The 14787-nt window shown below is 53.0% G+C and overlaps 5 protein-coding genes across 5 annotated transcripts; 1 reads left to right on the top strand and 4 right to left on the bottom strand.

The window, feature by feature from the left end:
* Nucleotides 1-2735: 2735 nt before the first annotated feature.
* On the bottom strand, nucleotides 2736-4676 carry M431DRAFT_90677 (hypothetical protein; the record flags this gene model as incomplete). Its single annotated transcript, XM_024924176.1, has 2 exons — nucleotides 2736-3863; nucleotides 3933-4676. The coding sequence occupies 2 exons, from the start codon at nucleotides 4674-4676 to the stop codon at nucleotides 2736-2738; spliced, it is 1872 nt and encodes a 623-aa protein (XP_024772287.1).
* A 204-nt stretch (nucleotides 4677-4880) lies between these two features.
* M431DRAFT_466980 (hypothetical protein) lies at nucleotides 4881-5877 on the bottom strand. Its single transcript, XM_024915402.1, has 2 exons — nucleotides 5125-5877; nucleotides 4881-5059 (listed from the first exon to the last, which is right to left on the bottom strand). Exon 1 carries the CDS (start codon nucleotides 5709-5711, stop codon nucleotides 5151-5153), a length of 561 nt encoding a protein of 186 aa, XP_024772286.1. The 5' UTR covers nucleotides 5712-5877; the 3' UTR covers nucleotides 4881-5059; nucleotides 5125-5150.
* Nucleotides 5878-6594: 717 nt separating this feature from the next.
* M431DRAFT_466829 (hypothetical protein) lies at nucleotides 6595-7458 on the bottom strand. Its single transcript, XM_024915400.1, has one exon. It carries the CDS (start codon nucleotides 7314-7316, stop codon nucleotides 6843-6845), a length of 474 nt encoding a protein of 157 aa, XP_024772285.1. The 5' UTR covers nucleotides 7317-7458; the 3' UTR covers nucleotides 6595-6842.
* Nucleotides 7459-11375: 3917 nt separating this feature from the next.
* On the bottom strand, nucleotides 11376-12358 carry M431DRAFT_466941 (hypothetical protein). The gene has a single exon (XM_024915401.1). It carries the CDS (start codon nucleotides 12033-12035, stop codon nucleotides 11544-11546), a length of 492 nt encoding a protein of 163 aa, XP_024772284.1. The 5' UTR covers nucleotides 12036-12358; the 3' UTR covers nucleotides 11376-11543.
* On the top strand, nucleotides 12213-14455 carry M431DRAFT_496931 (hypothetical protein; the record flags this gene model as incomplete). The annotated part of the gene is made up of 4 exons (XM_024917541.1): nucleotides 12213-12224; nucleotides 12365-13501; nucleotides 13566-14105; nucleotides 14171-14455. 4 exons carry the CDS (start codon nucleotides 12213-12215, stop codon nucleotides 14453-14455), a joined length of 1974 nt encoding a protein of 657 aa, XP_024772283.1.
* Between the last annotated feature and the right edge of the window lie 332 nt (nucleotides 14456-14787).

Raw genomic sequence — 14787 nt, 5'->3', positions numbered from 1 at the left:
ATTCAGAAGAGCATGTGATGTGTCTCATTAAGGGAGGTCGGAAGGGCGTATCTCTTGGGGGCGAGATTTGTCTTTCATCTTGACAATTGACATATGGCCGATAGACAACCGATAAGCTGTCATAGCTCTTCTCAACACGAATTCCTTCAAGTTGCCAAAAGCAGTAATTACGTGCCGACGGAGCTCAATATTCCCGCGTAAACAAACACCCGAAACAAAACCCACAAAAAACAAACCACATGCTCCCATCAAATCTTGCTTTTCCCAAGCATTTACATCGTACTAATACGAGTACAGGGTAACTTCAATGGGAACCTTTTTCGTTTCTCTTATCCAGCCCCAGCCCCAGCCCCTCCCCCCCGCTCCGATGTCCGGCTTCCCCGGGCCCACATCAGGCCGAACCAGAAATCGGCGACTTGGGAATAATTTTCTGCAAGTTCTTTTTCTTTCTTTCCGTTGCGGTTATCGCTTTGCCTCAGGCCCCCAATTTTCTCACCGCTTCCCGTAAGGTAATGTGTACGTAAAAAATTGTGGGAAAAAAAGGAATATTCCAGCCCACTTGACGAAGCTCGGGAGAAGAAATACTAGAAGAAAAAAAATAAAGCGGGAAGCTATTCTATTTGATTCCCAATTTTTTCTTTCCTTTTTCCTTGCTTCTCATTCGCTCAATCGAGGTTGCGCGCCCTCTCTTTTTATCGTTGTTTTCTCGCTGCAGAGCATTATCCGTCAGTGCGGTGCACTTCCCGGTGCCTGGGGAGGAAAAGCAAAGCGCTACCGCTCGCTGGCGGAGTTTCACGTCCGAACTAGACCTCGACGGTTGGTGAAATGAATGCAACTCATTAATACACTATCTAGCTGGCCTCTCACCTTTTGTTTTCCCACCAGTACAAAATCGACTTACTCATGCGACATAAACTTCATGCATTCTGTATATTCTTTTCAGCTTCAATCTTCTTTTTGCATCTTCTCATTTCTCCAGAATTCTGCCGAAGCAGCCCCTCCAATCCGCGGGGTAACTCAATGACGTAAACAGCCCCGTCCCAGATAGAAAATCGCACACACAAAATCCTTCCCCTTATCGTGTTCTTCCTCTGTCCTCGTGCAAAGTCACATGACCCCGCATCCACCCGGACCAATCGGCTATTGAACCCCTGGATCCCAAAAGGATCCCCTTGCGCCGGCTTCTGCCGGCCCGTAACGGCGCTAGCCCGTATGGGGCATGGTCGGGAGAGCCAAGTTTGACGACACTTGCACCTTTGCCGCGAGGTTCTTTTTCAAAAGAGAGCTGGCAGAGATGCTCCTCTGGTGGCATTCAGCTTGGATTGTATACCGTCATCGTGCTGTGTGAGCGATTGGCGCTGCGCGGCTGCAGGGCGGATTCGAAGCGCCCGGTGCGTCCCATCCTTGCGACGTTGCGCTCAAGCTAACATCGGGCGAAACGCCCTAGCGGCTCGGGATCGCCTGAAACGGGCCAAAACATGTCCTTTGCTCATTAACCCATCACTCAATCGCAAAAACAGTCAAGGCGCATCTGCTAATGTAAAACGACTTCTTTTTTTATAAAAACATGTTCCCGTATATTCGAAGCGCAATTGCGCTCCCTTTCTCTGCGCTATGCCACTTGTTCCTCCCAGGCAAGCCCCTCCCTCCTTCCAGAAAACAGGAACGAGCTGTACCAGAATCTCAAAGGAAAAAACTGTCAAAGATAGAAAAAACCCGCAAACTACCGACCACGAATCGCTGAAAATTCGGCGCAACAGATAGGAAACTTTGAAAACGGAGGAAAATGAAAAAGATAACAGAAAAACAGCAGAGGAAAAAAAAAAAAGAGCACCTCCTTCCCTGCCACCCGTCCCCTGTCAAGAAACTAGACAGTTGTAATCACACCAAAGACGAGCGCTCCAACCGGCGTTGTTTTTTTTGTGCCACCATACCCGACCAATCCTTCTTTACTTTAGACATAGGATGCGAAAGGAAATAATAGAGGAAAATAGAAAAAAGAAGAAGAAAACAGGAGCAAAAGAGATAAGAAAATATCGGACACGCTCCTCCCCGCCTCTCGTCCTAACCTTCGTTGGCAAGACATTTTCCAAAGCTCGCCACGGCCGCCTTTTTTGGTGATAACCCCCTCGTTCCTAATCAATGGTTTTCCTCCATTGATGTGATTTGCGCACAAGTTGCAGAGATGGTGAAGTTGTGCGTGTGTGTGCCCTTCTGTTATTTGCTGATGTAGCTGGCTTCGCTGTGCAGCTTGGTGATGACGCAATTGAAAACGCATATGCGAAAGGAAGAGAGCAAAAACAGAAACGATGATGAAAAAGAGGAGAAAGTGAAGAAATAAGCCGAAAACAGATAAATGACACCTGATACACATCCCAAACGCCATTGAAGGAGTGTAATGGCCTTGCATTGGCCGTCATGATTACATCTTCATAATAGCATCAAGTGAGGAAATGAAGATTGCGCCAGAAAGAAAAATCACAAACAGCTTCCAAAGGCTATAGCCACCGACCATCCTGTTGCTCTTTTGTATCTCAAGCGTCCAATGCAGAGACTGTAGGACGATCATGAGAAAATAAACATTGTAGGGACTGTAGTACCCCGAACGACCCTGAGCTGAGAATCAGGGAGAGGGAAAAAAAGAACCTCCTTTCCTTTTTGCTTCCTAACCGACACACATCGTACAGAGCCTGGCGCGCGGGAAAACAAAAACAGCACACAAGCAGATTTGTTCTCTACCGCTTACGCTTCTTGGCCTTGTCGGCAGTCATGGTGTTGGCAGCAATGGGTGCCGCGGGCAGCAGAGCCGGATGCGATGCGATAATGATTTCTTCCTTCTTTAGCGGCACTCCCATGTGACGGCCATAGCGACCCTTTCGGCCGTTGCCCTCGTCTTCGCTGATGCACTGATCGGCTGAGAGGCCGGCATCGCGGCAGCGTCCACAAGGTCGTTGTCGATCGCAGCCCTTCTTGCTCTTCCTGCACCGTTGGCAGCGCGGCTTGGTAGAGAGATCAGGCTGGTCGTCTTCTCCGGCTTGTGGGACATGTCCGATGGACACCACTGATTGCTTCCTGGAATGCGTGGTGGAGGCGGCGGGGGAGATTGGGCCATTGGGCACAATGGGCGGCTTCTTTGTCTTGCTGCCATTGGAAGCGCGGGGCGCCTTGATCTTGGAAGAGACTGGCTTGGGCACAGCGATGGGAACAGGCTTGCTCTTTACCGACCTGTTCTGGGCCGGCTTGACATCTAGACCATCCTCATAGTCGGCATCATCACCACTAGCCTCGGCGCCGTCAATGGGCGGCATGAAGTGCGATTCGGTGGTCTGGTAAATCTGCTTGGACACACCAGACAGATCCAACTTTTGGCGACGAGATGGCGGGAGCCCGGCATCGCTGTCACTGTCGCTGTCACTAGTTGCGCCAGTAGACGATACGCCATCGGCTCGACCGCTAAAAGCGTCCTCCAAAGTTGATGCAGACGTACGGCCATGGGAAATGTTGGACATCTCACCGAGCCGCATGAGCTGAATGGCGACATCCTTGTCTTCCTCCGACATGCAGCTTCCGACGGTGGGGTCGGGAGTTGGGAGGATGCCCATGCCATGGGTCATGCTATGGCTGCCGTACGAGATGCTGCCCCGACCGCGACGGTCGCTGGAGACAGGGGTCGAGTACATGCTCAACCCATGCCCGCTACCATAGCTCTGCGGAGAGTGCAGCGGTCGTGGGTTTATAAAAGGGTTTTGGCTAGTCTGGACATAAGACAGAGACGGTCTGTGATGTTCGATACGTCTGGCCGGAGAGACGGATGGGTTTGAAGTAGCCGCTGGCATCTGAGGCGGTGCGAATAGAGGCAGTTCCTGAAAAAAGAAAAAAAGGGTTAGCAAAATCGCGAACAAACGTTTGTAGTGATGATGCGCCACGCTTACAGAGCTCTCAAACTTGGCCCTCTTCCGCCGGCCACCTTCGACAATGTTTTCAACACTAATGTCGGTGGTTCCGAGCTGCTCCTTTGCTCGGGCGGAAGCGGTGCTCGGGGCGCCATCACCGCTGCTGTAGCCATTCATGCTCTCGGCGTATGCATCGGTGTGGTTATGGAGGCTGCGGCTCTTGGTAGAGCGAGAGCGACCCTTTTTGCCATTGGTGCTGGAGGAGTCGCTTCTGCGTCCCCGCGGCGAAGGACTTCGCCTGCGTGGTGATGTCGAATAGGACCGGGCCATCTCGGGCCCGTAGCGCTGAGGGATGGCGTAGCCGTCGCCCCCGTAATAAGAATCAGCGCCCATATGAAGGCCACGGTAGTGATGTGATTCTAGGGCGCTGACGGGAGCCTCTTCGATGACTCGAACGTAGACAATCATGTTGTTGCGGAAATTTTCATATCGCGCAATCAAAGTGTTGCCAAGCTCGTCCTCGAAGCTGACGCCTTTTGATCCGGGAGGACCCGAGTACAAGCCGTAAAAGTTCTTGACGGTTGTAACAATCGAGTCCGTGGTATCATGAGGATAAATCTGGACTCGCATGGGCAAGCGCGCACGGTATTGAGGCGATTCAAGGAATAGCAGCTCAAATGCGACGTTCTTGGGGCTCGGCGCCTGACGAGGCGAGACACTGCCGCCGTTTGAGGACGCCGCCGACATGCCGCCAGAAGTGTTTATGGGGGATAACGAATTCATGTTTTTATGTTTCGTCTATCTTTTTGATGGACTTGTGTAATGTCGAATCGGATGGAAGAGGAGGGGATGGCGATCAAAAGCCCCGTGGAGAGAGTTGGGCTGGGGACGTGGGTGCGGATTTTGCCTTGGTCGGACAGAGCCAGCAGCTTCAGGCAAGAGTATCGCTTGGTAGGAGGACGGGCAATTTCATCACCGGCCGATAGCCAGGACTCGATATGGGCTCTTCCGCCTCTAGATGACGGTGAATGATGAGGCAATGTCAAAAGTTCATCACCATCCAGGCTATGCGGTAAGCGCCTGCTTCTTGGTCAGCTCCTGGCTGGCGCGGCGGCGGATTCGGCGGCGACGAGGACTGGCGAGAGCGGCGGCGCTCTGGAGGAGATCTGGGAGACGATCAAGCGAAGTTAGCCATGGACGCCTGCGATGGACTCGGAACAAGGCTGCCAACAAGAGTTGATGAAGACCGCGAAGCCCTCAGTCGGGACGGATTGGGGGGAGAAAAAGCTGCTGTGAACGAAGGCGCCGGGCAAAGCCAGGACGGGGGTGGGATGAGGTGCGAATCCAAGGGACGGGGGCGTATTGGGAGGCCAAATTCAAGGCAAATGCATGATCGCGCACGACGACAGAGTCGATGGAACTCACCAGATGTATCAGGAGTGGTTTGCAAAAGCTGTTGCTGGAGGCCAAGTTGGTAGAATGTGTGCATGGGGAAAAGAGGAGCTGGCTAGGCGAGGTCGAACGATTTTGTTGCTGCCGGCTTGGGCTCACTAACACGGCGCTGCTGTCGCAGTCTTCTGGAAGCGCCCTGTAGCGCCTGTAGCGCGGCGGTTCAGGGCCTCTGGTCGCTGGAGAACGTGCTGGCGGCGAGACCTGGATGGCGCTGTGGGAGCCCTGGAGGAAAAGGTTCGGCAGGCTGTAGGACTGGATCAGTGCCTCGTCGCCCCAAGGGCCATTGCCCCCAGTCGCATTCGCCGGGCTTTTTGTTCTCTTCTTTTTGCGCCCGGCAGAATTTGGAACCCTTTCTCTCTCAAACATGTACTTTAATTTGATTATTTAGCATTGGTCTAGCTGCTACTAAACGGCGCTTCTCTAAGCAAGGGGGAAAATGCTGCTGTTCAGGCTGCAGTGGCCATCCCATGCCGTGCTGTACGGCGCAAACAAACTGGAACTGGGCCGACGAATAATGGGGAGCCGGCGTCCACCTTGCGCCGCGATCTTCTGTCTCTCGCGTCGCGCACATTGACGAAGGCTTGAGATTAACGCCCTTGGCTATACTATATATACGGTACAGAGAGAGAGCTAAAGAAATTAAGCATTGCTAGGTGATAGTGTGATGAAGCCCTCACCGTGGGGTGACTCAACACCGCTTACATTGGACGTATATACTGTATTTGTACTAAGCCGCTCCGGCTTTGGCTTTGGCTTTGGCCTTGACAGTAGCAGTTGCGATTGAATTGGCAAATAGATTTGCTACCAAGGGAGGCAATATACTCAACATGTCTATAGAGCTGGATTGATCTAATCCATGTTCTATTACTTTCGTACTGGTCAGAAAAGCCAAGCCGGAGTTCTCTCGCCAGGAGACCAAGCTCCATCAATGCCCGTCTGCGGCCACAAAACGCCAGCCAATCCAACGGACCTATAAGATGACGGCATCTCCAAACCCTCATCCTTCGTCAGGCACCACAGCAGATGGTTAGGGCAGCGTACATATCGGTGGTCACTTTTCCTTCCCCTTCTTTTCCTCGTCTCGTCGTCTTCTGCTGCTGCTACTGCTGCACAGTACGCACACGTGTGGGCGCAAGCTACTGTGCTCGTCCATGTATTCGCACACGGACATGGTTAGACACTGGGCTTCTGCCATGCCGTGAGAGGGTCGGATTCAAAGGGGAACGGTGCTGAGGCGAATGGCAACGCAGCCGGAAAGGGCATAGGGTGCAGAGACCGCTCGTTTGGCCCGTTTGACCCGTCACCAACTCATCAAGTCCCTAGTCTGGTGACCCCGTCGGCCATTTTCGCGTAGTAGCATCATCTATTATTATGGAGTTGTTCGTTGTCAAACTCAGCCAGACGGGCCCACACGGACAGCGAAGGCGACGCCACCAGCCCCTCATGGCCTGCGATCCCAAGATGTGAGCCGGCAACTGACATGCAGAGTGTGTCGAGCTACATGTAGTCTGTTGCCTTAGCACGACCAGAGATACATGGCTCGTACAGTAGCAGCGTAGGAATCCTGCGTGTCCCATCCCATCGTGTTGACGGTGTGTGTGTGTGTGCCGTTGCTCTTGTCTCTGCTCTGTTTCTGTGTCTCAATCTGCGTTCTGCCTGCAAAGCTCTAATACGATGCCCTCTTCTTGCTTGGAAATAAGTGCCGTAACTATCTTGGTATATACTGTACGAAGCATGTATGTACCTACCAAAACGCATTCGTGTCGTATCACTGCCTGGCAGTGGCCGATATGTGACATGATGGCATGGGAGCGCATCCCAGAAGTCGAAAGCTGCAGGACGCTGGGCGTGCGTGTGCGTGCGTGTGCGGACGTGCGTCCATGCGGCCTGGTGCTGATTGATTGATTGATTGATTGCGATTGATTGATTGATCCGCCACCCTCTCCGCACCACTCGCTGGCAGACAAACATCCAGACTTGCCCTGCTTGTACAGCGAATGGCCAGGGCCCCAGCCAGAACCAGGCTCCGCGAAGCGCATTCCGACGACCCCCATGGGCTGGGACTGGCCTGGTACACCCAGCACAGGACTTTGACGAGCGCTTGTTGGAAAAGGCTTTCGACCTCGGGCGAAGCTAAAGGAGAGAGGGAGAACGAAACGAACGAGCTGGACTGGACCGTCACCGCGGCATGGGTGAGCGAGTCCTGCTAGTCTCCAAGCATACAAGGCCGATATCCAGCGGCTGGGTGCTAAATTTACCAACTCCAGCTGCTCCGTGGCCCTCCCTCTTGTGCTTGTGCTTCTTCCAATATTAATTCCCGAGCGCTGCTGATGGCCAATGGGCGCCGCATCAGATGCCGGCCCAGAGGCGCCCGTTTCTCCTCCTGCAGGGATCCTGAACAGCAACAGTGTGGGCTAAGCAGGAGAGGTGGGGAGGCCAGACTGAGGCGGTAGCGGCAAGGGCTGGGCAAAGGGTCCAAGTTGAGGCCAGTTGACTCGAGCATCAATGGCTATCGATTCATATAGCGTCTGTCCCAAGCATGACTGCCTGCTGGCTGCATTGAATCTTGGTGCTAGGTGCTTGGTGTGCTGCCGGGGCTCGGCACCGCTTCGATCCTCACAGGACGATCCAGAACAGCTTCAACTCTGCAACACTCGGGGTAATCAAGCAGCCACCCAGCAAATGCTTGCCTGTCTGCTTGCTCCTTGCTCTTCCGTATAAGCACAGAGTACATGGACAATCAATTGTGCTGTCTCTGGGCCTTGCGGTGCTTCTTGGCCTCAACCTTTTTTGTCTACTCGAGATGATGCTGAACTGAACAGAGCAGAGAGAGTGGTGTGCCTGACAGCCCCTCTCCTGTCGTCGCAAGATCGGCCCAAACTCTCTCGAATGGGGGAGAGGAGGGGGAAAACCCCCAAGCACCAGGCCAATGTTTGCTTCATGGCCCGTCAATCGTCAGCCTCTGGTTGGAGCAACGGCTACGCTGAGAAAGGCGCAAATCGCGACCAGCGTTATGCGTGGCTTGGCTAATACCCAAGCTACGAATTGACTTTGTCCCCTTTTTTTTCTTCCCAACTTGTTTTCTTCTCTCATGCTCTCCCCCCAATTTCCCCTCTTCGGCCTTTGCTGTTTCGAGACCCTCTTTGGAGATTCACTAAGGCAAAAAGCAGAGCAGAGGAAAAAGAAAGGTGAAAAATTAACAGGAAAAAAAGCTCGACGATTACTCCGTCCAGGCACGGGCAATCCAATCATCTGCAGTGGCACAAGCTCAGTTTCCCGCTAAGTCGCAGACCATGTCGTTCCTATGGGTCCCCCGGTTTCAGTGTCCAGTCGGAGGCGATTTTGTATACTTCTCAGGCGTGCGAGGCGTCTTCTCCCAAGGCTACTGTACTCGTATATTCGTTGGGTTGGCATTACATTGAGGTCGGGCAGCACGCAGGCGTCCGTGCTGGTCGTCTTCTGCAGCCAGCGTGCGCCCAGTTTGCCATGACAAGCCTCCCTCTAATCCTTAATCATTCTTGTTTCTTGGTGCTGATACAGTAGGGTTCGCCTCGTCACAGTAGTATAGCAGCGGTAGTCGCATGCCTGTCCTGAGAGGCGAATTGGTATTGAACGTCCATGTACCTTGAGAGATGCCTCTCACAAAGTCAACACCAACACCAACACCGACAATCCCAAGGCTTCAACACTTAGACTACATGTACAGTAGAATTGGCACCAGCTCAGTTTGAGTCTAGGGTGAGCGTCGCATCAATGCTGCACAGTATCCAAGGACGAACAACCGTCTCTCATCAGTCACCGCTTTGTTCCCCCCGCGCAAGCCTGGATGCATGCGCTGAGAGGCTTTGTGGATACACGGTTGGGTGGACAAGATGCGTGCCGAATCAGCGCCAGAGCGGTGGCTCCCAAGCATCAACGGGACAGGAGCATTTTGCTGGGCCCCGTTCTCCTCTCCTGTGTGTGTGCCTTGCGGCAGTGGCCAAAGTTTATGATCGCCTGCATTTGTGCCCCAGGCCGGATAATGCATGCAGAGCAGCGTCCCAATGAGAGCCCGCCCTGCGATACAACAGCTCCGGTGTTGTGGGCTCGAGTGTGCGTTGTTATTCCTTTGGTAATGCGAGTGATGATGGGACGGCTGTTTCTGCTTTCCCAACGAATTGCGGACCTCGTCGCTGCCATGCACTCACTCACTCTTCGCAGCCTGCTTTTACGAGCCCCCCTTCATCAGATCTCCTGATTCTACGCGGACGTACACACTTGGTACGGGTACGGGCACGGGACACGGAGCACACATGCGGCGTCGTACCAGGCTTGCTTCCCGTGTTGCCGCAGTATGCGCCATCGAGGCTGGATGTATGTACAATACTCCGTCTCAGCAGAGGCATTGCTGCTTGTCAACTGCGTGGCAGAGCCGTCCCGGTATCTACAAGTACGCCATCGTTGAACTCAGTACCATTGTGGCGCCGGCCGACACTAGCATAATTTGAAACAAGAGAAGCAAAGCAAACCATGTTGCGGCCGGATCGACACGCACAAAGCACCTATGTTCGCTGTCCAGGGCTGGCCTCTTGAAGCGCTGGCTTCTTACCCAAGCCCTGCTCGTTAGTGTTGATAGATGGCTAGTTGACTAGATATAAAACGCAAAGAGGTGATATTGTGCGTAGTGGACATGTAAAACATTGTGCTTGCGCAAAGTACGCAGCTCGGGGTAACTAATTCCTCTTCACGGTGGCGATATTAAAATGGGTAAGATATGATATCATATCGTCAAAACTCGCACGGGACATGCCCCAAATCGCTCATTTGAGCCGCAATGGGGGTTTAAATTTGCGCAATGGTAGTTGGAAGCACACGCCAATTTATAGAGAAGGGCTTGTCATGGCCTTGATCTGGGAGATGCTCGTCAGTGCCAGCGACAAGTTCATGATGGGAAGACACGGTGTTCGGCTGAAGCTGAAATGAGCAGCTAGGCGATCCATCCAGGGAGGCTTGCGACAGGCGACTTAGCTCAACAACAAGCGACTCGGCACCAAAGGGCAGCAGCACGCGAGCTCATACGGTTATCACGGTAAGTTAGTTCAATGCCCAGGAATCTGGAATAGAACAATCGTGGCTGAGGCGGGCATTGCGACGTAAGGTTGGGTCGACTAGTGCAACCTTGCTCAGAGAGGCTGGATGAGGGGGTTTGATGAATGCCATTCAAGCGTCGTCGCGACACCTGGTTCCGTCGATTCCACGGTCTTGCCAGCGCGATTGCTGCGTCAAAAGGCCATCATCGCCGCCGCACTCTGTCGCAATTCATCACGCCCGGCTTTTATATCATCGATTTCCAAGCGCAGATTGCTCGCATGGGATTTGCGACAACAAATAGCGAAGCGGCCTGGCCGGATGGACTATCGCCTATTAGTAGCTCAGTAGCTTACACTTTAACTGCCGAGCTTACAACACGGGGCGTCGCAAAAACCAGATCGAAGCGCCAGCCGCATTGCTGCAAGACATGTCTCAATCGCGCCTCGAACGGAAGCGCGAGCGCCCTTCTCGTTCCTCGTCAGTCCTCGAACCGTCTTCCCTTGCCTGAGGCATGTTCATGTTTCAATCCGTCCAGAGTGGGGGGAGTCAAAAGAGCACTTTAAGTGGCAGCGTCTCGTCACGTGAGCACGTGTTATACTGGCGCAATTTCCGATGAGAGCCCTAACGCGTCTGAGGCGCCCAAATGCGCCGGTCGCAACTTCGCCGCTGCGGCGTGATTCCGGTACAGAAAAGTCAAAGCCCGTATCGCTGCGATATCCAGCAGACGCTGACACGACTTAGAGGCCATCGCCGCCCGCGGGTGCTGCTGCATCTGCGCAAAAGTGAAACTCATTGGATTTTTGTCATCTCAAGTGAGACGCGACGAGATCGTCCGGGCGCCGCAACCGGACTAGCGGCCCGGCGGTACGTCTCTCTGTGCTACACGCAACCCCCCGGAATATCGTCATCTCCGGGACGACAGGCAAATGACGCGACATGTTCGCATGATGGCCCGTGCGCGCATGCCGACCCCCAACGCCGCGGTAGCTCAGCGAAGCTCCAGCCTAGCTACAGTACTCGTATGGCCTTCTTTGCGCTAAAGCGTCTGCAGCGCTTGGGGATAAACAAATAAACATTGGAAAATACAACCAAAGAGTCTGGCACTTCTCACCACCAGGGACCAATTAATTAAATCCCCCGGAATTCCAGGCTCCTCCCCAGCCTCCAACCACTAACAACGCACGTCTTGCAAACGGCGCATCGTTCAGGTTTTTTGTTCCTGCTGCCTGCATCTCGTACCAAGTTGCAAGCGAGAGCTGGCGCATATTCCCTGTCGTTGTCGCTATCGCCAATTTCCACCTTGCACCTTCTCAGCGGCAGAGGGGAATTTGACAGACCAGGGCCCAGAAGTACGAGAGCAGCATCTTTTCCTTTCCAACTGGGGCGGTTTCCCTTCTTCCCCAAATCCACGTCGTCTTTTTTTTTTGTCTCCATTTGTACGAAATACTCATCAGGCTCTCGCCCCTTTCCCGCTTTCTTTTTTCCCCCGTGTATGGTCGACAAGCCAAGGCTGTGTACTGGGTCTTCAATTTGACGTGATTTTGCGTCACCGTCTAATTTGTTCTGATAATCCTTGGGAGTCCGTTGTCTCCGAAGTGCGACGCTGGAATCTCGGACCATCTTGGACACCACGCCACGGACAGCTTTATTGTATGATATCCCGACGCGGGTCAATCAGTGGAAAGGCTACGCCGCCTTTTCGCCTTGATTCGCATAACTTTATTTCGCGCATTCTACCAGATCAGTGTACAATATCCTTAAGGGCTCGAAAGCAAGGCGCAGACAGCCTCTCCCATAATGGACGCACGGGTATGTTAGAAACAGGACAGAGACAAGCAAATAGCTCTCCTTGGCTCTACGTTTTGCACTCCTTTCCTTTCCACCTATCGTATATCATACAACCCTGGTTCAATTTGTAGCCATACTGACCCTTTATCTCCTTCATCTAGCCCTTTAGACCGCGCGGCAGCGAGAACATGCAGCAACTCCTTCATCAGCGCCACAAATCAGCAGGAGCTGTTGGCACCGCTCTGGCAGTCCCTGTGGCTGGATTCAAAGGCCCCGCTAAACGTGCTGCCTTTGGTGATGTGACGAACGTGTCCAAGTCTCTGGGAGGACGTGGTGAGGAGGCCAAGGGTATCAAAAAGGCCGCCATGGTGTCCACGAATCACGCGTCCGCATCCTTTCTGAATAAGGAAAACGCGGTAAAGACTAGCAAAGATTCCCTCTCCCGACCTGCACAGCGACCCGCAGCTCTGGCCGGCAACAAATCCAAGCTCACGACGACGGAAGCTCGTGCGGAGCCTCTGCAGAAGAAGCCCGCAAACATTCCCGCAAAAGAGTCTGCTTATAAACTCGATATCGATATCCCCCAGCTACACAGCAGCAAGACCAAGAGCAATGCCGTTACGCAGAAGAAGAGTTCCTCCGCTCAAGCCGCCCCCGAGGCGCATTCGAAGCAGCCTCGTCATCACAAGAGCCAGCCGCAACTCAAACAGCAACCACCAACCCTGCGGAGAACCCAGAGCAAGGTCGAGAAGGTCGAGAAGATTGAACGCGTTCCCAATCGGCCAAATCTTATTGAAATCGATATCGAACCTCTAGCAATGCCTGCCCTGATTGAAGATTTCTTGAACAGCGACGATTCTTATCTAGACTCGCTCAATTGCCCACCTGAGGAGGCCCCACGTGCAGACGTGAATCACGATGACAGCCATGTTGAGGTGTTGGCCAAGCTCCCGAATATCTCCGAGGAACCCGCCATTAATATCGAAACTTACAAGGAGGGCCTCACTCTCGCACTCTCCGAAGCCGAGGAATACTGGGACGAAGAGGATGAGGAATATGACGATCAAGATCAGGGTTACACGACGGCTCATTCGACTCGATCCCGCGACATGACGTTAGGAAACGCCACGACCATTCTCGCTCCACGAGTAACCAGCCGTGTGCAGTGTGAACTAGACGAAGCTAGAATCGAGGTCGAGCAGACCATAACCCCGGAAGAGATTGACGAGGAGATGTGGGATGTCAGCATGGTTGCCGAGTACGGCGAGGAGATTTTTGAGTATTTGAGAGAAATGGAGGTAAGGAAACCAACCCAGCCATTCCAAGATTTGCCCCCCGTTGATTGCTGACCCCCTCGTGCAGATGAAGATGCTCCCTAATGCCCATTATATGGAAATGCAAACAGAGATCCAGTGGTCCATGCGGACTGTCCTTATGGACTGGCTGGTGCAGGTGCATCACCGCTTCAATCTCTTGCCAGAGACACTTTTCCTTACTGTCAACTACATCGACCGGTTCCTGTCCTGCAAGATTGTTTCTATCGGAAAGCTGCAGCTGGTGGGGGCCACGGCCATCTTGGTTGCGTCCAAGTACGAAGAAATCAACTGCCCGTCATTAGACGAGATAGTCTACATGGTGGACAGCGGTTACACAACGGAGGATATCCTAAAAGCTGAGCGTTTCATGCTTAGCATGCTCGGGTTTGAGCTGGGATGGCCAGGCCCCATGAGCTTCTTGCGACGAGTCAGCAAGGCCGACGATTATGATCTCGATACCCGAACTTTGGCTAAGTATTTCTTGGAGCTCACTATTATGGATGAGCGTTTTGTGGCCTCACCCCCGAGCTTTCTTGCTGCCGGTGCGCACTGCCTCTCTAGGCTTATCTTGAACAAGGGCGAATGGGTGAGTACTTCTTTTTCTCAACTTTGCAGATTTCCGACAACGATTGACTGACAAAAACTATACAGACCAAGCGCCACGTTCACTACTCTGGTTATACTTGGAGCCAGCTCAAATCGCTGGTGACAATAATGATTGAGTGCTGTGAAAACCCCGTCAAGCATCACGGAGCCGTGTTTGAGAAATATCGAGAGAAGCGATTCAAGGAGGCGTCAGTTCAGGTCCAGAACGCCCTCGACGCTGGATTCACGCTCCCGCACCACTCGACACCTGTTCGTCGCCTGCAACCAGCCCGCGTCCCAAGTGCTACCGAACTGCAGTATGTGAGCCGTCTCATCTCCATAGAAGGGTGAGAATGAGGCGCCCCGAGCATTTGTCTGCTGTAAATTCCCGTTTTGATGTCACCACACGGCCCATTGAGGTGGCTACATGATACCACCGTGCTTTGAGATGCGATTCTTTAGTAATTTTCGACCCCGACCTTGCTCACTACGATTTCATTTTTCTTGTTCTCTGTTTCGGGGATTGCAGGCGATCTTACGAAGCCAATGACGCACACACACACACGCACACATCACATTCTGGACGAGAATTTTCTTCTTTTTGTTTTTCTCACTCTTCTTGAGCTATGTTGTTTTACTGTCTGGCGTTGGTGGCTTGCTCTGGAACTGGCGGTAATGGATGG

This window comes from Trichoderma harzianum (assembly GCF_003025095.1).
Source record: "Trichoderma harzianum CBS 226.95 unplaced genomic scaffold M431scaffold_9, whole genome shotgun sequence".
NCBI classification, from domain to species: domain Eukaryota; kingdom Fungi; phylum Ascomycota; class Sordariomycetes; order Hypocreales; family Hypocreaceae; genus Trichoderma; species Trichoderma harzianum.
This window is presented reverse-complemented; position numbering and strand designations above follow the sequence as displayed.

What these genes read in the sequence shown, in the direction of transcription:
- M431DRAFT_466980 (XM_024915402.1), bottom strand. Translation starts at nt 5,711, where the DNA reads ATGTTTGAGAGAGAAAGGGTTCCAAATTCTGCCGGGCGCAAAAAGAAG.
- M431DRAFT_466829 (XM_024915400.1), bottom strand. Translation starts at nt 7,316, where the DNA reads ATGTTTGTCTGCCAGCGAGTGGTGCGGAGAGGGTGGCGGATCAATCAA.
- M431DRAFT_466941 (XM_024915401.1), bottom strand. Translation starts at nt 12,035, where the DNA reads ATGGTCCGAGATTCCAGCGTCGCACTTCGGAGACAACGGACTCCCAAG.